Source organism: Bos mutus, chromosome 1 (assembly GCF_027580195.1).
Source record: "Bos mutus isolate GX-2022 chromosome 1, NWIPB_WYAK_1.1, whole genome shotgun sequence".
In the NCBI taxonomy this organism is placed as follows: domain Eukaryota; kingdom Metazoa; phylum Chordata; class Mammalia; order Artiodactyla; family Bovidae; genus Bos; species Bos mutus.
In genome coordinates, this window is record NC_091617.1 from 150,064,333 (window position 1) to 150,086,952 (window position 22,620).

General features: G+C 42.5%; 1 protein-coding gene across 11 annotated transcripts in view; it reads right to left on the reverse strand.

Annotated features, from left to right (window-relative positions):
* Positions 1–2,418: 2,418 nt before the first annotated feature.
* The window catches only part of KCNJ15 (potassium inwardly rectifying channel subfamily J member 15), a 62,749-nt gene continuing 42,547 nt past the window's right edge, over positions 2,419–22,620 (reverse strand). For 6 of the 11 annotated variants that reach the window (XM_070377278.1, XM_070377312.1, XM_070377329.1 and 3 more), the window contains 2 exons: positions 13,199–13,303; positions 2,419–10,744 (listed from right to left, as the gene is read on the reverse strand). In XM_070377278.1, coding sequence (XP_070233379.1) covers positions 9,597–10,724 — 1,128 coding nt within the window. In that variant the 5' untranslated portion in view covers positions 10,725–10,744; positions 13,199–13,303 and the 3' untranslated portion in view covers positions 2,419–9,596. Of the gene's footprint in view, positions 10,745–11,717; positions 11,847–13,198; positions 13,304–14,171; positions 14,318–16,012; positions 16,219–22,620 lie in introns of those variants that run through there. The other 5 variants (XM_070377290.1, XM_070377297.1, XM_070377304.1 and 2 more) reach the window with 3 other exon arrangements.

Here is a 22,620-nt window from a genome sequence, read left to right on the forward strand (position 1 = left end):
AAGCGAACTAGCTACATACACTTGGCCACCAAGATCTTCCTCTGGAATTTCTTAATTCTGGTTACCACTCTGTCGATTCTTCGGCCAACTGTTCATCCCTACTCAGATAAACAGTCGGTTTGTTGGCTTTGTTTAAATCTTAGTGAGCAGTGTTCATATTCCTGTGCTCTTTTCTTTCACCTGATGGATTAATATCATTTCTACCTTCTGAATACTTATCCCATATGCTCAGCCTCTGAGTAACAGACCCCTGGTAGCATTCAGGGCCTCCATATAATTATTCCAGGCTCCGAGATTCATGCTTTCCCTGGGTGATCTATTCTATCATCACCAAGCTCTGGTTTTGACCCATCACATGGAGAAACCAGCTCCATGGTGAAATTCCCATGTTGTAAATCTAGGGGATGGACTATTAGACCAGAAGGGAGAGACCTACATCACTGCACTGGTTTGTTGGGTGACACGGGATGAGACATTGAACCTCAGTTCACTGTAGGGTCTTCTGTAAAGTACAGAAACTAGACATGCTACACTTCCTTCATTGGCTATAAAATGGACCAGTAAGTGTTTTGAAGTGGCTTAAAGCATTAAGAACCTATGAGTGTGTGTCTTATTTGCTCTCTGCAAATCCAAGTTGAGACTGGAAGGCTTGGGGCTTGTGTGCATGTGTGTGTGTGTGTGTGTGTGTGTGTGTGTGTGTGTGTGGCTTATATAAGTAGAAGAGGCATGTTGCAACAGAACACACTACAACATGCTTCCCATGTACCAGGTCAGCCCGATTGATGGTGGGAATGAGGGTTAGGAAAACCACATATAGTTCCATGTTGGTGCAGAATGGGGTGTCTGTTGCTTACAGCAGACTTATGGCAGATCTCTAAATCACATGCAGATCTTCAAACCACATATAAACTGAGATCTGACAGATTAATAGAGGTAAACAAGAAAGATACAGAAAACAGCTCTAGAGGCTGGTGCGAACACATGTGGGACATTCAAATACGAGATTCCCTGGTGGTTCAGTAAGAATCTGCCTGTCAATGCAGGAGACACAGGTTTGATCCCTGGGTCGAGAAGATTCCGAAAGAAATGGCAACCCCCTCCAGTATTCTTACCTGGAAAATCCCATGGACAGAGGAGGCTGGTGGGCTACTTAGTCCATGGGGTCACAAAGAGTCAGATGTGACTTAGCGACTGACCAAGAGCATGAGGTACTATAGAGGAAGTGTAAAATTCAAGTAAAGGGATAGAAAATTTGGGGACTAAAACCTCAAATGAGGTAGAAGTTTCTGGAAAGAATATGGACTTTTGCATTAAAAATTAAACCACAAAGCTTGTTTATCTGAAATCAAGGATTTCTGAGAAGAGAAATTATGGCTGCCAGGATGCTGTGTTTCCAGCCCAGAGCAAAGCTCCCGTGCTGCTGTGACAACGCCCCATACATTCACCGCCACAAAGACATGGTGTGGTGGAGGCAAACCTCTTTCATGTCTTGAACATAGACAGCTCAGTTCTTGGCCAAGGTCATCCCACGAGGGCAAGCAGATGCTTGAGATAATGGAGTAGATGATATGTGTCTGAGAAATTTCATGCAAATTGAAATTAATAAAATGTCCTCCAAACTGATGAGCCTTATTACTGTATTCCAGATTACTGTGCACTTTCTGGAAAACTTTTTTTTTTTTTTGGCCCAAACAGCATCCTCCAATTTGACTTCCTACCATATGCACCAACCTTTTATATTTCCACCTGTCACATGCTCACTAAAAGAAACTTATCTTGCCATCACTGAAAATACCACAATGAATCACCCAAGATTTCCAAAGAGCAGTTCCAAGAAACACCTGTAGAAAGTTTGGAGCTGTGGCAGCCACTTTGTTGTGTGTGTGTGTGTGTGTGGTGTCCCCATAGGAGGACCGTGGCTGTCTCTTGGGTACAAATCTCTACAGTGTGGATCTTAAACAGCTGTGCTGCTTTGCGGTCACACCCATACTGATACCTTTAAGGCTTATATAATTATGTGCTTTCTTTTTACCCATAAAAGTAAAAAGGCAATGGAGTACAAGAAACTTTAGTAAGAAATAAGGTGCGGAAAGGATGTTGTTAAATTGTTAACTTGATCTTTAATCATTGACTAAAATAAAATGAGCAAGTAGAACATCATGGCAAAAGAAAGACATAAGGTAGAAATTTCATATTCTTTTCTTTGATTAGAAAAGAAACAAAATACATTCCTTTAGGCCCTGGTAGAAAATACCATCTTAAAAAGTACCTGCTTATCCCCAAATTATTGTAATTATCATCAGAAAAAGATGTTTCATATGAGAATTTTCTTCTGAGCTCTCTAGGAAAATATTAAATCCTTGTCCATCAGAGCATGAACTATAACATCATAACCCTTCCAATAAAATGAGAAGAAACTCAAGACTTCAAAATTAGCTTTATTGTATTTGCTATTATTTTACAGATGAGAGTGATTCCATATATATAATTAAAGACAGGTGATAGAGTTACATATAAAAACAAGAAATGGTTTGATAAATAGAGGGATGAATCCATAGAAAGTAAAAAGACCTATTTAAAGCTGATTGGTCATTGGGTTCAGTAGTGACTGAGTACACACACGTTAATTTGAGATTTCTAAAATGTACCAAATAGTAGCTCAACCTTGAGAAGCAGGAGTCACTGTTACGCTAAGACAAATTTAAGACTAGTTAAAAATCAGAAGAAAGCAAGGACATGCATCTTGCCGCATGGTATAGCGATCAGATCAGATGGAGTGCTATATATAGCAAGAGAGCATGGTGTGACGGAGATTTTGGTAAATGCACACTGCCAGGATTTACAAAAAGTAGGACTGTTTGCTTGTAAAGTCTGCCTGTCATTTGGGATTTCCATCTTCATAACATTCCCGTGAATTTCATTAAGTGGTATTTTGGAGTGAGTCCTTTTGGAATGGAGAAGACTGTTTACCAAAGCATTCTTTTTTGTAACTTACAATTCCATGACACTCTACAGAAATAATTCTTCAAAAATAGATCCAAGTTGGCTGTCATCCTGCCTTCCTCTCCTGACTGCTGTTAAATACTTTCTGTCAGCACACAAACACAGCTTCCTCTTGTGATCTGGAAGTTTGTTTTTGTAAAAAGTCCCTGGTACCGTCATACTTCCTGTAATGATTTTATTTCATACAACATCCTTAGTCTTAAGATTTGATTGCAGATGAAAGAATATGGTTACCTTATAGTAAACGGACAAAAAAAAAAAAAGTCATTCCTTTGAACTCCCATCCAATCATGCTCTTGAAACTCTTTACTTTTTCAGCAATATTAAAGACATTAGCAATAATAACAATCATAGGAATAATAAGCTAAAAGGTCATACATCTTAGCTCGAAATCAACAGCTTCTGATTTTTTTTCTAAGAGAATGTGTACTATGCAATCAATTGTAGTAGCCCCCTTAGAGTCTAAATTTGAGTAGGTTCTATGTCTAACATGAATATTTTTGAGGGGTGAAATTAGATATCTTAGATTGTTGTGAAGGCATGTATAGTAGATAAGATTTAGCCTTGAGGAAAGATAAGATCATAGCTAAGTACATCACAAGGTTGGAGCTGTTAAACAAAAAACGTGGTAATGGGCTTTTAGGCAGATGCCTTTATCTTTGGTTTTACCCATCTAGTGGTGGTTAGTAATACAAAATGATGTGCCCATTGTTCCCAGCCTTTCTGTGATAAACAAAGAGCATGCCCAGAATTTACCCAAAGTCCCTGCATTTGGCTGAAATTATCTTTACTAGGGGGCTTTCTAGGTGGCACAGAGGTAAAGAATCTGCCTACCAATGCAGGAGACATGGGTTCAATCCCTGAGTTGTGAAGATCCCCTGAAGGAGGAAATGCAACCCACTCCAGTATTCTTGTCTGGAGCAAGACAAGAATCCCATGGACAGAAGAGGGCAGTGGGCTACAGTCCTTGGGGTCACAAAGAGCTGGACACGACTGAGCTCGCATGCGCTGCACTACCTTTACTAGTCACATGGCCTTTATCCACATATATGACACCTTTGGCATTTATGCTCATGTGCCAATTACACCTTTTGACTTCCATAATCAATTCTTGTAATTTTATTAGGAATTAACTATCCACTCCAATCAACAGCTTTTTCTCTGTCTTCTATTTTAACATACTAGCAATGTACTCATTGAAAGATAAGAGTTCCTATCCCCAGTTTTTAGGCATCTAAATAGATGCCTAGTACAAATTATTACTACTAATTTGGATTGTTTATTTTTAACCCACGGGTTTATTTGGCTTGCTAGAATGGTTGGCAAGGATGAGGTATAGACAACCAAGCACATGGGCAGTTGAGAGGAAACTGACTCAGGAGAGCTGACAGAGGATGAAGATGAAGTGAAATGCCTGGAGCTTTATTTTTGCCTCGTGTTTCTCTCTCATTATGTATCTAGTGGAAAAATTTTGGAAAAAAATGTTGGACTTAATTCATCAATGTTTCTTAAGAGTTAGGAAAATTGCTACCCCTGGGAAGCCAAAGGATATGATGATGGTTTGTTGTAATGTGAGACTGAATGACCAATATTTTCTCTGAAGTTCTTTTTCACTGGCAGAAGTCTGTTTACATGGAAGCCTAGCTAAGTCAACTATTAGCTTTTTTTTTTTTTTTTACACCTTTCTCACTGCCTTCCTTACTCTGAAGACAAAGACTTTGTTTCAGATTTCTTTTAAAAAATCAAAACAACAGAACAGCAATTAAGAAAAAGTCTACCAAAGAATATACAAATGCCTCAAGAAGTTAAGTAACTGCTTTATTTTTTTAATCTAATTCTAATTATAAAATTAAACTCTAATTATACTTTTTCATTGCAAATTCTTATTCTGGAGACTCAAAGTCTTCTTACAAGGTACCTTACTCTGAGAGAATAAGCCACTCTTTGCTGCCCAGAAACCCAAGGACGGGTTGGCAGGACATTCTGATTAAAGATAAACTGAAATTCACAAAAGGCAAAGTGTATGTATTAATAGTTAATCAATTAGAAGTGAAATGTTAAGCTTTAGACCTTCAGGGCTAAGTCTTTCTAAGGGAAGAAAATTAAGTGCACCTTGGACTTACACAGAGTCAATTGCTGACACACACATGCACAGTGCAGAACTTGGAAATTAAGACTTGAAATGCTGCCACCTTTCACTTGAGAAAAAAATCCCTTCCAGAAGGCTATGATAAAATAGCCTGCATTCAAAACTAGCTATTTCAAATATTTAACAGAATATATATATATATATATATATATATATATATATATATATATATCATGCATGAAAGCCAAGAGCGAGAGGCTGGACGGTTTGCTATTGTCACATCATTGGATGTCTAACTCTTTGACCAGAGACCAGGTACAGAACCATGCCTGAAGATGAGGCTGCTCCTTTACTGAGGTACCAGGGCAAAGGCTTCAGGTCTTCCTGACTTTGCTTTTTTCTTTTCTTCTTTCTCCAGATGGAGTCCTGAGGATTCAAGAAGGAAGAAAGAGTCATCCTGCAGAAGTGTCCCTTTTTAAAAAAGTCTGACTCATTTAATCAACCCTGAATATTCATTGGAAGGATTGATGCTGAAGCTCCAATACTTTGACCACCTGATATGAAAAGCTGACTCTTCAGAAAAGACCCTGATGCTGGGAAAGACTGAGGTCAAGAGGAGAAGGGGGTGACAGAGGATGAGATGGTTGGATGGCATCACTGATTTGATGGACATGAGTTTGAGCAAACTCCAGGAGATAGCAAAGGATAAGGGAAGCCTGGCATGCTGCAGTCCTTGGGGTCACAAAGAGTCAAACATGATTGAGAGACTGAATACAACAAAATTTACATTTTTATGGGATTGAAATCAGTCAATTCAGAGAAAAATCAGACGAAATAATTGTCTAAATATCTAGTCCACTCATTCATGGCGCTTTTTACTTTTCAGTTCAGTTCAGTTCAGTTCAGTCGCTCAGTCGTGTCCAACTCTTTGCGACCCCATGCATCGCAGCACACCACGCCTCCCTGTCCATCACCAACTCCCGGAGTTCACTCAGACTCACATTCATCAAGTCAGTGATGCCATCCAGCCATCTCATCCTCTGTTGTCCCCTTCTCCTCCTGCCCCCAATCCCTCCCAGCATCAGACTCTTTTCCAATGAGTCAACTCTTCACGTGAGGTGGCCAAACTACTGGAGTTTCAGCTTTAGCATCATTCCTTCCAAAGAAATCCCAGGGCTGATCTCCTTCAGAATGGACTGGTTGGATCTCCTTGCAGTCCAAGGGACTCTCAAGTGTCTTCTCCAACACCACAGTTCAAAAGCATCAATTCTTTGGCGCTCAGCCTTCTTCACAGTCCAACTCTCACATCCATACATGACCACAGGAAAAACCATAGCCTTGACTAGCCGGACCTTTGTTGGCAAAGTAATGTCTCTGCTTTTGAATATGCTATCCAGGTTGGACATAACTTTCCTTCCAAGGAGTAAGCATCTTTTAATTTCATGGCTGCAGTCACCATGTGCAGTGATTTTGGAGCCCAGAAAAATAAAGTCTGACACTGTTTCCACTGTTTCCCCATCTATTTCCCATGAAGTGATGGGACCGGATGCCATGATCTTCGTTTTACTTTTAACCAGTTCTTTTAGGTTTCTGGAGTCATTTCTGGGCTGTAATTTCCTGATAAGTAAGAAAGAAAACCAAAGATGGTTTGTCTTGGTCACTGAGTGAATCTTTACTGGACTGTTTGGTGCCATTGCCTACTGGATGCCACGTCAGCACAATGCTGTTGTCGTTGTTTAGTTGCAAAGTTGTGTCTGACTCTTTGGCTACCCCATGGACTGTAGCCTGCCAGGTTCCTCTATCCACAGCAAGAATACTGGAGTGGGTTACCATTACAATGCATTTTATTACATAAGACACGGCTTGCAGATTACACTGACTTGCTGCTGTTTACATTGTGATTTCTCAAATGGAACAGGATAGTTCTGAACAATTGCACTAAGAAGGCTTGATGCCCTGGAAATGTTTCAAAATGCAAAAACCCTTTTTATGGGTCAAAACACTCTATTAGTTTGACTGTCCTTAGTTGGATGTTGAGTATGAGTCTGTTTCAGTCAGATTCATGTCCAGATATAATCAAATAATTTTGCCACCTGAATCCTTTTGTGAGCATGTTAATACGAAAGGATTTTGTACAAAGTAATAATAAGTAAGTGTGCTTGGAAAATACTAAGCTTCAAATCAGACACAACTTTAGTGCTATTTATTGAATAGTTTCTTATAACATGATTTATTGACTGGTACAAGTATTGGATTTTGAGAAACTACATATTTATTTTGTATGTATTGCAGATCAGATGATCAAGTCTTCCATATTTGGCCAAAACAGATATGCAAAGTGAACATAAAGAAAGACTTTTCAATCTTATGCCATATCATTGTACCATATACAATATAAGTATGTAAGATTCCCCATCTTCATCACACTTAAATTAGCACTGATGTAAATCTGTGAAAAAACTTTATGGTACAAGCAAAAAATTGTAAACATGCTGAGGCATTATTTTCCTGTGATTTCACTACATTATACAATTAAAAAGTTTAATAATTGAAAGGGCTAATATCTAACTACACTAACGTGATTTTTTAAGAAGAATGAAGATCTAAAACAAACTGCCATAAAGTGATCAACAGAAACAAACAAAAAAAAAACTTCCTGAATAACTGAAGACAATAACTTCTTGTGCACTAGGATTGTTTTTTAAACTTTACAGCTTCAACTCCATTGTTTTCATACCTAAATGTTCACTTCCGGGTCAGAGGTTTCAGGCACATTTTCTGTTTAATGGAGGGAGACTTGAGATTATGGTAACATATGATATGACACCGTTTCACAGAAAACCTGAATCCAGATTACAGGCCCTGTTTGCTCCGAGTCCCAGCGCTCCCATTCTTAAAGAACCAAATAAACATGAGCACATTTGTCGAAGACTTGCTGTCTTAATCACAAATGTCTTTGTGGATGGTTTCCACAACCATGACGGAAGAGCCAGGAGGAGCATGCCTGTGTATGTGTGTGTGTGTGTGTTTAGGTCTGTGTGTGTGCAGGTCAGTGTATGCATACACATGGGGTCACGCGCACATCCATTCTTCTTGAATGAATGTTCAAATCTGTCCTTGTCTGAATGAAATGAGAGTTCACCTTTCGCACATTTAGCCAATCCTAGCGCATTGATTCTCCGCCCCCAAAGAAATGCTCTAAATCTTGCCAAAATCCAAACGTTACTCTGTAACACTGAGTTGTATGAGACTTATTTCAATACTGAGAGCACCCTTTACATGCTATCAGGTATCAAGCTTTGTTCATGCTTTAAGGAGTCATCTGCATTTGAACCCCTTAGCCTTGGCTCCTCCTGTTCTTCATGGCCCCAGCCAAACTCCTGGATTTCAAAGTAGGAGCAAATTTTCGATTGTTATGAAGCTGAAATTTTCTTTTGTGCTGATTGTAATCAACAAGCATGTACTTGACTTGAGAGAGACAACCATTACTATCAAGAGTGTTATTTTGCTCTTGAAATGTCCATGCCAGTTCCTCTGTGGATAAGGTATTTTAACAGAAAGGAAGGAAACCCCTGAAAGGAATATTGGGCCATAATAAAGAATGGGATAAGGGATGAGCAGAGTCCCCTGGCTTCAGAAAGTTACTTCAGAAACTCTGTTGGGAGTGAAGCTTTTCAAAATTTCATTTTTGCATGAATCATTTGGCGATTCTGTTAAGATACAGACTATGACTCTCTAAGCCCATGTGGGGCTAATGTACTAATAAGGCTCCTGGATGATGCTGATGGGTGCTGCTTGTGAACTTCATTTTAAATAAAAAGGGGCTAGTACATTTCAACAAAAAATTTAATGTGAACAATCACATCAGCTCCATTTGCATATTTTTACAACAGTTCATTTCTAATTTGATCAATTTCACTCTATACAACAACATTCACTGAAAAAGGTAAAAACGGAATTATACTTTGTGAATACAGAGTCCCTTTGCCCCAGTTTATGTTTGACCAGATAGCCTCCATTATAAATACTGTTTTCTCTGCTTGAAAAAAACGAGTGTGTTTTAAAGCAACAATGTAAGTGGATACCGAACCACATTTCAGCTCTTGGTTGTGATGTCTTTCATACTTGGACTGAATAAATACCTTATATTATAGCTGACGTCCTTGTATAAGAAGTACATTTCCTTTCAGTATCAGCATCCTGAAATGTCTGTCCACTCAGCAGGACATTGTTCCCATAGCCCTCCACCAGCTTTTTTGAAATGCAGCCCCCTTTTGGAAAATTTGAATTTAGGGAGTTCGCTTCAGACAGAGCATTGAAGAAAGGAACCCTTTCAGATGTGGCAAAGGTTGTTTAAAGCCATCAGATCAGAGGAACAGGTCTGTAACACGCGCAGTGTTTCAGGGTGTGTGCACACATTTTCAGTTCCCTGGTGATCTCTGTGTTGGAAGGGATCTCAGATGCGAAAGCCGCTCGGAGATAAGCCGAGGCAACACCACTGCCGTCAGACATTGCTCTGCTGCAGCAAAAGCGTTCTCAGCTCTCTTTCCCTCTGATCCTCCTGCCTGTATTTCTCTTCGAGTTTCTGCTTCTCAGAATCCGCGCAGTAAAAGGTACAATCCGGGCTCTTCCGGATCTGTTCAAACTGACTGAAGTCAGCCACGTACTTGCCGGTTTTCGAGAGAGAGACGACAGGCACAAACTCAAAGCCCCAGTAGATCTCCTCCGGGATGTAAGATGTGCGGCTCTGGCACACGGCGCTGGTGGACTCCACGGTGGCATTGAGGAGGACCACCAGCTCAAACTCCTTCTCCTTCAGGTTTTGGGGGGTGAGATCCCGCAGGGGGCTTGTCTCATCCAGCACATGGTAGAACGTCATGGGCAGGATGAGGAAGGGGCTTTCAGAAGAGGAGTCCACGTGGAACTTGACGGTGGCCTGGTTCAGGAGGATCTGCTCGCCCTCCTTGGTGACGTGGGTCTGGAGGAGCTTCCCTGAGAGCTGGCACTGGATCAGGAGACTCTTCCTCATGTTGGCCACCTGGATCACCAAGCACAGCTTCCCGTTCTGCTTGGTGATAACGGCGCAGTGGCTGAACTTGATGGTCTCCGCCCGCTTTTTGGGTCTGGCGATTTTGGCCAGGAAGGTGCCCGTGATGAAGATCTCAATCAAGGTGGTGATGACCAGCTGGGCCACCAAGAGGAAGATGGCATGAGGGCATTCCTCGGTGATGGAACGGACTCCGTAGCCGATGGTCGTCTGGGATTCCAGGGAAAACAGAAACGCCCCAGTGAGGGAGTCCACTCTCATGATGCATGGGGTGTGATTGGAAGGGGGCTCACTGGGCTCCAGGTCCCCATGGATAAAGGCGATGGCATAGTAGATCACCCCGAACAGGAACCAGGTCATCACGAACGTGGCAGCAAACAGGGTGAGCTTATATCTCCACTTCATGTCGATGACGGTGGTCCACAAGTCTTGGAGGTAGAGCAAATATATGCCATCCACTTTGTCAATTCTCACGTTGCTGTGCCCGCTCTTGGACATGACTCGGGGTCTGCTGGCCTTGAGGCCAGCACCAGCGGTGTGCTTCACCAGGGGCGCGCTGGCCATGCTGATGTGAATCGGGTCCATGGACCAGCTCACAGGGCCACCTAAGGAAAGGACAAAGGAAGATGTCCCCTTACTGTCACGTGTCCAGAAAGTAGAAACAGGATACTCCTATGAGATAAAAGTGAATGTACACGGAAGTTCACAAGAAAGGTGAAGACTGAAGGCCAGATTCATGGATGTGTACCTGGGGATGGTGGTAGGAGAGAGTGTGGAGCAGAGACTGGAGACAAAGAGACTGGGGTTAAATTCTTTCTTTCCAACTTACTCACTGTGTGACTGGGGCATGCTATTTAACCTCTCTGGACCCCAGCTACCTAATCTGTGAACTAGGAATACAGTCTACTTCTCAGAGTTTTTGTGATGGTTGAATGAGATAATGGCTGTAAAGTGTCAAAACAGAACTTCACACTCAAATGCAAATCTTCTCTTTCTGATATCATACTCACAAGCATCCACCCCACAGAGTATTATGAATATTTATGTATATTCCGCTTTCAAGGATTTTCAAGTATAGAAAATTAAAAAATAAGTTGACTTAGCATAGGGCCAGTACTGATATAAATAAAATGCACCATCCACAAGATACTTTTTGATATAGTGATGGAAAATGTGAGCACAAACTTTAAAACCTTGGGTACTATTCATAAAAATTTTTTTAAAGCTGTTCTTTTGCATGATATAGCAATAGCCATTAATAGCCATTGATTTCCCCCCATAGTCTGATGAATTATTTGGAATCCTTGATCTGTCCCAGTTTTTGATTACAATGGGAAAGATCAAGTTATCCAACAGCCAAAAACAAACTTAGAACAAATAATCAAACTTTATTAATGGCTGGTTATGCTGAGATAAAAGTTATCAATATAGAATATTAGGCGTGGCATTTAGGTATGGCACAAAAATCCTGCCTTACTTCTTTCGAGCTAAGTAGAACCAGCCTAAGTATCTATTTTAAAGAGCTAGTGAACAAATACATGAGTACAGGCATCTGACAATGTAGCAGAACAGACTTACCTGCAAGAGGTACTAGGCTGCCATGCTGAGCCCCAGAGAACGCTCCGCATTTACAGACAGGGAAAAGCTGGGGTGAGGCCACACAGCATCTTATAATGCCTGCCTTGTGACTAAGTTACCCCTACATTCCTTGGAAAAGATAATGTGAATGATTACAGGGTAACCACCTGGTTGGCATGATTTTCCACCTCAGTGGCATTTTAATAATAATAAAAAATTTCTCCCTTTAAAATGACACTGGTATACAGTGGTCTATGATTCATGCAGTAATCTTTGCTGTTGGAATAATGTTTTCTCAGCAGAGTTTCTAAAATAATCCTCTGGGCAAATCCCTTCAAGGAATCTGAAACTGTATCCATTAAAGGCTAACACCTGTTGAGGATACGGCTAATCTGTTGGGCTTTTTAGTTTTCCTCTTGCACTGTTAAAGTGTGCCATTTACTGCCTGCCCCTTGAAATGATCTTTTTTTTTCTCAGAAAAGGGGAGTCTCTTTTTCATTTTCCTTGCAAAGAATGGCCCTATGTTATCCAGAATTTATTTTTCTTGTTGAAGCCTATCCCACTAATTTGGGGACCAGTCTAGATGAAAAGTAGGCTTCCCTGGTGATTTAGACAGGAAAGAATCTGCCTGCAATACAGGAGACCCGGGTTCAATCCCTGGATCAGGAAGCTCCCCTGGAGAAGGGAATGGCAACCCACTCCAGTGTTCTTGCCTGGAGAACCCCATGGACAGAAGAACCTAAAGGGCCACAGTCCATGGGGTTGTAAAGAGTTAGACACGACTGAGTGGCTAACACTTAGATGAAAAGTACAGGATATAATTTAGTGTGGGCTTTATCAGACCCTCAGCAGCCCCTCTCAGGAATCAAGAGGAAAGCAACCACAGTGGAAGTTTGGAAACGTAATGCCAGGCTGGCATGCCCAAGTGCCTAGTCAAGCTCAGAACATGGGCGCTGGCAAAGACAAACGTAGCTTACGGACAAGTAACTGCATGAGCTTAAAATAAAACAAAGCTCTTAGGGGCAAGTGCATGCCATTCAACCCACTGAAGTGAAAACAGAAGCTTAAGTTTTCTTGTGCGCATGGTACACAACTGTCCTGCGGCACAAACGAAGCTCCCAGCTCAGCCTTCTGCCAGAGGCTGGGAGACTTGGCCCTGTTGTTACAAAGGCAGGGCCACGACGCTTCTGTTTTAACCTCTCCTTCAAAGGGGCAGAGGCTAGGGATGAGCTGACTCTGTCTCCTCTCTCTCCCCAAAGCTCCTGTGCTATAGTTTTGCACAACTGTTGTTGGAATCAATGACCCCAACGGCCATCTGAGGATGGGGGTCATATACGGGGGAAGAAAACCTAGATGGATGGGGATAAGGGCCTTGGGATCAGCCTCTCACTGTGGAAAAGAGTGGCTGGTGGACAGCACCCCAAGGCTAAACACCCACTCCCTCCCTCCCAACACCCCGTGCCCCCAGAACCGCATGCTACCTGGGGGCTCACTCGGCAGGCGGGTCAGATGGTGTCTTCTCCAAGGCAGGTGGATGGTCCTCACTCCCCTTCGCCCACCTGGCTACCATGGGACTCTGCTACTTCCTGAAAGAAAGAGGGCCACGTGGAGCTCACAGGTGTTTACTAAGAAACTGACCCAGTGAAACTGACCCTCAGCGTTCACCTTCCACCCCCGCACCCCCTGGCGATCTGGCAGGGTGCCCAGAATAGATCAAAGCTCAAGGAGTGTTTCAGGAATGAAACTGAAGCCCCAGCCACAATCCTCACTGTAGAATTCCCACCCTCTGGAGGGAGCTCAGTAGTAAAACACCCTGGAAAGAGTGGGTTAACTCACCCCCACAGAAGCCCACTATCAACTGGCCGGCAAACAGGGAGGCAGGAAGGGGAAGTGCAGAGGAAGTAAACAGTGAGAATTGGAAGGGAAGAGTCTAGAATATTTTTACCGCCTGTGGAAATGCATTATTACTGTTGAGTCATAGAACATTAGAGTTTAAAAGAATGTCAGAACCAAGGCATCCGACACACGGTTTTCAAATGAGGAGACCTGGGAGGTTGCAGTGACTTGTCTTGCCCGTGGCAGAACGAACAAGCTCCGAAGTCTTTGGGAGCTAGACCAGCGTTCTTGTCAGCACACAAATCCCTCTTAAACCTCCGAAGTTTAATGCAATCTGTTCTGATGTCACCAGGCTCTTTGGCATTTTGGCATGCTCCTTTTCTGAAATAGTTTTTACTAAACTCTACTTACATATATATGGTAAGAATGGAAGGTCAAAGAAATGAACTACTGTGAGCTGGAACACACCATCCCATCAAAGGGAAACCTACCTGCAAATGGACAGAGAGACCCTGACCGATTAGGAGAAATACATATGCAAACACTAAGCAAGAACAGAGTAAGGACGGAGCCAGAAATGGTCCAAACTGGGAAGTGTTAGTCACAGTCATATCTTACTGTGTGACTCCACGGACTGTAGACTCTGTCCATGGAATTCTCCTGGCAAGAATACTGGAGTGGATTGCCATTCTCTTCTCCAGCGGCTCTTCCTGACCCAGGGATCGAATTCAGGTCTCCCGCATTATGGGCAGATTCTTTACCATCTAAGCCATCAGGGAAGCCCAAAGTGGGAAGGATACAGAAAATAAAACGACAGTAATGAAGATTCAGGTGAGTGGCAACAACACTAAAGCTTCAGATCACCAATTACAGTACTCATCATCATAAACAGATAACACTAGAGCCAGGGACCAGCCTCTCTCCTAGGTGCTTTTCATGTGTGGCCATAATTAGCCCTCAGAGCATCCCCATAAGGAGGAAACAGGGCCACAGAAAATCCAAGCTCTCAACAGCTGGCACTGGGCAGAAGGGTCCCTGTGAAGCCCCTGTGCCCACATTCTTGACCAGCCTGACGAAGACGCTCAGACCCTAAGTGCCTGAGAACTTCCTGGCAGGCTTGGCATTTTCGATTTGGTAGGTTTGGTGTGGAACCCCCAAAAACTGCAGGTCTGAAGAGTTCCCAGATGATGCTGCTGCTCCAGGAACACACTTTGAGAACCAACACACTGGATACAGAAATTGAATCGTTATCAACATCTTAACAGCTCTCCCCTCTTGGTGAATATCCTATCCCCAACTCGCCCTTAGAGTCCTGAAGTAACACTATTGCATATAGACGTGGAGAACATCTGCTTATTACTTTCCAGAAATTCCCAGTCTCCACCATCCTTATAAATAAAGGAAAGCCAGTGACCCAGTGGCCCACGGCTAAGTATTAATTCTTTAAAGGAGCAGTAGGGCTCCCCTGGTGGTTCAGTGCCAAAGAATCTGCTTGCCAATGCAGGAGACACGGATTCAATCCCTGATTAGGGAAGATCCTGCATGTCAGAGAGCAACTGAACCCAGCCACCACAAATACACTGTGCCCTAGAGCCCAGGACCTGCAGCCACTGAAGGCCACGCACCGAGGGCCTGTTTCCACAGCAAGAGAAGCCGCCACAGTGAGGGGCCTGCATACCGCAACTCGAGAGTCACCTCCACTCTTCACAACTAGAGAAAAGCTTGCTCAGCAACAAAGACCCCGCACAGCCAAAAGGAAGACAGATAAATAAATAAAATTATTTTTTTAAAGTAGCAATATATGGAGAATCTGATCAAAACTATAATACATTATCTATATTCATCATATAAATGTCATATACATATTGTGTTACAGAATATGTAAGCATTATATGCAATAAAATTTATGTTATATAACATTTACAGTAAACATGTTTATGTTTACTATACAATTTATGCTTATAATAAAATTTATGTTATATAATATTTACAGTAAACATACAGTAAACATTTATATTACATTAAATATTTAATGTAATATAAATAATGCTAGTAGAAATATTAGCCAACATTAAGCATAGGCAAGTCTTTCATTTCCACAATAGACTTTCACCCGCAACTTTTACTAACTAAACTGTGTTTACAGAGTATTTGACTCTCAAAAATGGGATAATCGTGCTAACTTTCATGTAACATTTGGTTAGGAAAAGAAAATATGGTTTAAGAAGGGTTTTTTTTTTCTCTTAGTACAACACTGAGAACTTCTAAGAATTTAGAACTCTTCTGAGTCAAATTTTGGAAGTTTTCAGTTTGTCCATCCTGGGAAAAAGTTCTGTGTTCCATGGTGGGCTAACAGAATGCATGCAGTTGCAGAAAACAATAATTTAAAAATGAGGAGACAGTCGCTCCCTAAACCTGGAGCTTCTCAATCACGCCTCCAGTGATATCATTCTACATACCTTCAAACGGGGTGGCGAGGCTTAAAGTAAAATTCAAATCCAACTACAACTTCCTGATTTCCAGACTAGAATTGGAATTTGAGGGACTCTGACTTGAGAACGCTGGCAAAACAGCTGCCTGTTTGTAAGAAAAGTTGCTTTAAAAGCTTTCTCAGGTGTCAAATATTTCTGACGAAGCAAACTTTTGATCTCTCTCTTTGCTACGAATCCGAAACACCTGGCTGATATTTTACTTGAAGGGTACATGGGTTTAAATATTAAGTGCTGAAATATGTTTTTTAAAAAGTGCTTGACAAGAATGTAGTTGGGGTTCACTGCACTCCAAAGGTTTAAACGTAATGGAAAATAAACTCAGCGAGGCTTAGCTATCCTGTCTTTGGGTCCTGTGACTGTGGTCACATAAACACGCGGGGGGGCCTTTGGCGCTGGCCTCCTGCCATCTTCCCCCCGCTCTTCCGAGCAGCCTCGGCCTCGCTCCAGCGGCTGCGCCTCCTTCTCTGAATCCGCTTCTTGGCTTCCTCCGCGTCAGCTTTGCCCAGGTGGCCTCAGAACTGGGCGTGCTCATTAACGACAACAAGGTGCCCCGAGTGGCCCCTCAACAGGTTCCCAAGGGTGCCCCTTTGGTTGTTATCTGCCGGGGAAATGACTCTTTCCTCCTGCAAACCCTTCTGAGGACTAAGGGTGGCTGGGAGGACTGGCAAGTTTGAGAGGCTGTGCCGTTGGACATTCTCCTCCATGAGGAATATGAGGATCTGGTTAAGGTTACGGCAAATTCACCACCCGGTGTCCTGTATCTTAATGAGCTGTCTTTGAAGAGAGGAACTTGGAGCCTCATTGGGGGAGCCACGGTCGCTTTTCCTTGTGGTGGTTGTGGCTTCCAGTCTCTGGGGGGCCCATCGTCAGTCTATGAGCCTCCTTCCCCGAGGCGGTTCTGCTGGGGGATGTGTGTTCATCCTCTGGGTCAGATGTGGTCACGTGACTGCTTCGGCCAATGGCGTGTCCACTGCGGGGACCCAAGTCTCACCTGAACGGAGTGAGGATGGCTCAGTTCTGGTTCTGCCCCTGCTCTCAGGGGAGGCTCGGAGTGGACCGTTTCTTCCTCTTGACAGCGATGGGGACTGGGGTGGGGTGAAGTGAGCTGCAGCTGAACCCAGGCTGACTCGTAACACGGGAAAGAAAAGAGTCCCGTGACCTTGTTGAGTTCTTGGACTTGTCTGATACTGTAAGTGTAAGTGTTAGTCGCTCAGTAGTGCCCGACTCTTTGCGAACCCATGGACTGCAGCCCACCAGGCTCCTCTGTCCATGAGATTTTTCCAGGCAAGGATACTGGAGTGGGTCGCCATTTCCTTCTCCAGGGGATCTTCCCAACCCGGGGATCAAACCCAGGTCTCCTGCAGTGCAGGCAGAATCTTTACAGACTGGGCTACAAGGGAAGCCCTTTGTCTGATACTGAGACACAACCTGGTGAAAGTCTGACTGCAGCGATACTCTTAGTACATATTTTTGTATTTCAGGACTAAGTGTCTGATCTAAAAGGTACTGTATTTAAAGAAAACAGGTGAAGTCTTGAAATAGCCCTCAGTGTGAACTTCAAATGTTGGTCTATGGCTAAACACCGAATAGGAAAAGAATATTTATACTACCATGTGTAAAATAGATAGCTGGTGAGAAGTTGCTATATAACACAGGGAGCCCAGCCTGGCACTCTGCGATGACCTAGATGGGTGATGGGGGGTGGGAGGGATGCTCAAGAGGGAGGGGACACGTGTACTTATGGCTGATTTTCATTGTAGTAATGCAGAGACCAGCACAGCATGGTGATTTTCCTCCAATTAAAAAATAAAGAAAAGAAATATAAACCTCTTAAGATTTCAACAGGAAGAAAGATTTGCCTGATCCTGAAGGACAGCATAGAAAAAGTGAATAATTTTTCTCTTTCCAATACTTTGACATTGTGACTTAAATTTCTCAGGATAAGGCGATTTTTCAGGGTAAGCTGTAAGAGCCTCAGATCCTGTTGTTCTTATTTCTGTGGCACAAGAAGCCAGTGTTTAAGGATCATGTAGCACCATGATCTGTGATGCCCAGCATACCAGACCTTATGTCATTGGTAGCCTTCATGTGGGGTGGGCGCTGCTTAAAAAGGGACTGGGCCCTTTTCAAACCCTGGTGGCTCCGATGGTAAAGAATGTGCCTGCAATATGGGAGACCCAGGTTCGATCCCTGGGTTGGGAAGATCCCCTGGAGAAGGAAATAACAACCCACTTCACTATTCTTGCCTGGAGAATTCCATGGACAGAGGAGCCTGGCAGGGTATAGTCCATGGGGTCGCAAGAGTCAGACATGACTGAATAACTAACATACACACACACAGTATTTTATTTAATCCTTCTCTTTACCTTGTGAAGAAAGTGTTTTCTCGATTTTCTAAATGAGGAAACTAAACTGAGAGATTCAATCATTTATACGCGTTCATAAAAGTTAAAGGACCCTGTTGGCAAGCCAGACCTGCCTTCACACCTGTGCTCCTGTCTAACCAAAACTAACTGTCCTCAAAATTAACTCATAGTAGACATCTCTCACTGTTGAGCAATTCTGTGCAGCACATTGTAAAATGAGTTCTGGCTCATTACATGTTAGTAGTCCTTAGAGAACAACAGCTATAATTGATTTATTGCTTATCCTGTGCACACCTTATCTAAGGGGCCGTGTATTAACTCTCACTTAGATTCAGAAAGGATTAATGCCATTATTCCAGGCGTCCAGGTAAAAACAGATCCAGCACAAGGTCTGTTTGAGTCTGTAATCCTCATTTCTCACCTCTGTAACATGAGTTCTAGAACTTCAGCGAGCATCAGAATCACCCGGAGGCCTTAAAATACACATGGCTCTGCCCAGGAGGTTTAGAGTGCTCAGTCACTCAGTCGTGTCTGACTTTGTGACTCTATGGACTGCAGCCCTCCAAGCTTGTCTGCCCATGGAATTTCCCAGGCAAAAATACTGGAGTGGATTGCCATTTCCTCCTCCATGGGATCTTTCTGACCCAGGGATAAAACCTGTGTCTCTTGCATCTCCTGCCTTGGCAGGCAGACTCTTTACCATTGAGCCATCTGGGAAGCCCCTCGGATTAGAGGAGAGCCTAGAAATCTGCATTTCTAATGAGCTCCCAGGTGATGCTGAGGCTGCTCATCTAGAGACGATACTTTGAGATTAGAGTTATATAGAATCTGTGGGAAATTCACAAGCACATAAACTAGGTTACTTAAAAGTTCAGTCCTGTTGCTTTCAAGCAAAGGAGTGGGCCCTTGGGTGTGCGAAGGAACAGCAAGTTGAAGGGGCCAAGAATACAAATATATGATAGCTGTTGGGTGGCATTTTCAGTTAGCCAGAAAAGGGCCTCCTAGGGTTTAGAAGTTCAGATGAATTGTCTTGAGGGGGACAATGAGAATTTGGGGGGAAATGCAAGTAACTGTTTTAAAATTTCTCCAAGTTTTCTTTCTAGGATGATGGATACCATCTTACAGTAGACTTGAGGATTCACAAGCTAAGAACTCCAGAGGCTGGAGGAAAGATCCTGGAGCTTAGGACTGAGAGCTGAAGCTAGAAGGGCCTTAGCAGTCCTCTTGCTCAGGCTTCCCCTAAGTGTGTGGCTCAGATGGTAAAGAATCCACCTTCAACGCAGGAGACATAGGTTCGATCCCTGGGAAGATCCCCTGGAGAAGGGAATAGCTACCCACTCCAGTATTCTTGCATAGAGAATCCCATGGACAGAGGAACCTGGCGGGCTACTGTCCATGGGGTCAAAAAAATCAGACAGGACTAAGCGACTAACATAGATAACTGGTAGAGGTGCTCCACAAATAAAGTGACTTGCCTTGCATCCCGAACCCTCAAGTACCCCACTGTCTCTACCTACTGTAGACTCACACTGCACATCTGTTTAGTACAGGGTCTGAGAATTCTATAGCAAAGAAACACGCTTAACCCTCTAAATCCTCCACTTGCCCAACATTTGAGAGCACCCTAAGGAGGGCTGATCTGGTTTAAACTTTGCACTTTGTATCCAGGGAAAAAGAGGATCACAAAGGTTGAGTGATTTATTCAAGGTCATTGAGTCAGTGGCAGAAGTAGGGCTGGAAACAAGGCTTTGTGAGTCTTAGTCCATTTGATGGGGGGGATGTCTAGCTCTCATTGTGGACATGAAATATCCTGAGATGAGCTATCCATCACCCTGGACCCTGAAGACAGGGCAGCATATAAAAGAAGGCCAGAAGCACCAGCATCACTTAGAAATGTTCATCAGAAGTGCCAGCTAAAGTGGTCCTGTGCTTGGGCCACTGAATCAGAACCAGTGTCTTAAAAACACCCGACTTCCGAAAGGATTATGTGGCTGGAGGTTCTCGCTTGGAGAACTGGCAAAGTCTTTTGTGCCTTATTGTATGTTGGAAAAGCATCAAGTACTGCTTTAAAGACAAATCCCACATTTGACATTGCATGTGGGTCTCTAATGATCCAATTTGCCTCTGTGGTCAAATATTTAGCCTTTTTCCTATGTTTCCATTCCATTATTATTGTTTCAAATTCCATAAGTAACTAAAAAATCCTTTTCCATCTCTCCATGCGGTTTGCATAGTTATGCTCTTTGCCCCTCAATGTAGGCTCTTCTAAATTTTTTTTTAAATTCTGTAGAATATCAAGCTTTCTCTGGATAAAGACAGGTTTAAACAGATACTGAGTTCACTAGCAGACTCATTTTCCATTTTCCATGGCAAAGAATCCGAGCCCTGGAATAAGGTATCATTTGCTGAATATTTTTCTAAAGACAGTTTAATTTCAGGCCCTTTATTTTGGGAGAGAGCTGGCTAACCCAAATAAAACATTATACATCTGTCTGTTGTTACGAGTGACCAACTTCAGCTGAACATCATTACTTACTAACAGTTAACTTTCCTATAGAGTAAAAATGTGCAGCAGCTAAAAAGCAAATGGAAATTTCCTTTGGTTTACCACCCTTGATCTCTCCATGCTCCGACATGTGAAGAACTTGGGTAATAAGCATATACTCCCCTCTAATCACAGCATGGTTTGGACATGCATTGTTGTAAGATGACTGGCAAAACAGGAAGATTTATGTCTGAGGGGAAAAGAAAACAAGGCCGACTGGATTGCACTAGACGCCCTAATGCACTGCTTCCAACTTTGTCTTTAGGGAAGAGATTTAAGTAGCCCGCGGAATCTTACTTTCTATTCTTGTCTGGATTCATTCAAATGTGCCACAGGGGAGATGGCTCCAAACTTGAGATAAAGAGGTGAAAATATAGAGTGTTCGGGTGTGTCTGATCATAACTGGTAACCTGGAAATAATTCAGGACAGCAGGTACTGGTTTTTTTTCAGATGATACTTGTAGAGAAACAAATATTGTATTTAGTGTATTCTATTCAATGAAACTTCAAACTGGGTATCGTCAGAGCTCTAAAAGAGGACGAAAAAAATGGAAAGCAAGAAAGCAAGTTTGTTTTCTCAAGCCCCCATCTCTGACCTTCAAAAGTTGCTTGAGGCTAGGTCACTGCACTTATACATTGCATCAGTATATAATTTGAAATATTCAGACTGACTTTTCCCTAAAATCTCTCACTCACTAAGACGTCGAACCCACCGCCTTTAACAATAACAATTTTTCTTTGTCTCACATTTATAATATATTTTTTACTATGACGAAGGCATAGATTTACAGAAAGAGTGTGTGTGTGTGTGTGTGTATGTGTGTGTGTATTCTCAGCCACTCAGTCATGTCCAATTCTTTGCAACCTGTGAACTGTAGCCCACTAGGCTCCTCTGTCAAGTAGATTCTCCAGGCAAGAATACTGGAGTGGGTTGCCATTTCCTACTTCAGGGGATCTTCCTGACCCAGGGATCAAACCCATGTCTCCTGCATCTCCTATGTTGCAAGTGGATTCTTTGACCAATGAGTCACTGCTGATAAAAAGAGTATCGTATTATAAATATATGTACTGAATTTCAGCTGGCTTGTTTTTCTGGCTTCATGTTGACTAGTTTCTTCTGTTCAAAATAAATTTGGACTTCTTGGCCTTGAACAATTAATGATTAATGGGTTTTGGTGTGATTCCCCTGGACGCAAGAGTGAAATTCTCCTCGGTCATTTCTATGCTCTTCATTGTCATGATTGAAATCTCATCCCAGACAAAGGAAATTATGACTATTCCTTGATTTAGAACCAAGGAGTTATTTAACAATAGAATGAGTGTCAAAGGTTTTGAAATTCAGTTTCACTGTCAGTCTAAACTTTGACCACATTTCTCTGATATAGAAAATGAATTATCATGAGATCTCAAGGAGACACAGTCAAAACTAAAATTCTTGGACGGTAGTCAAGGTACTTTAAGGTCTGGCAATATTTCTGAGTTGTCCACTTTTCCCAAAGTTGAAAATATAGGTGTTTGTGATCACTGAGTAATAATAAGAAAATTTCAGACTTCAAAATATTAATAGCATCACATTTAGTCTGAGATCTTTGGCAGTTAACTAACCTCCATCAGTCAACAGAGTAAGAAAACACATTCTAATCATCTGTTGGGGAATATTGGCC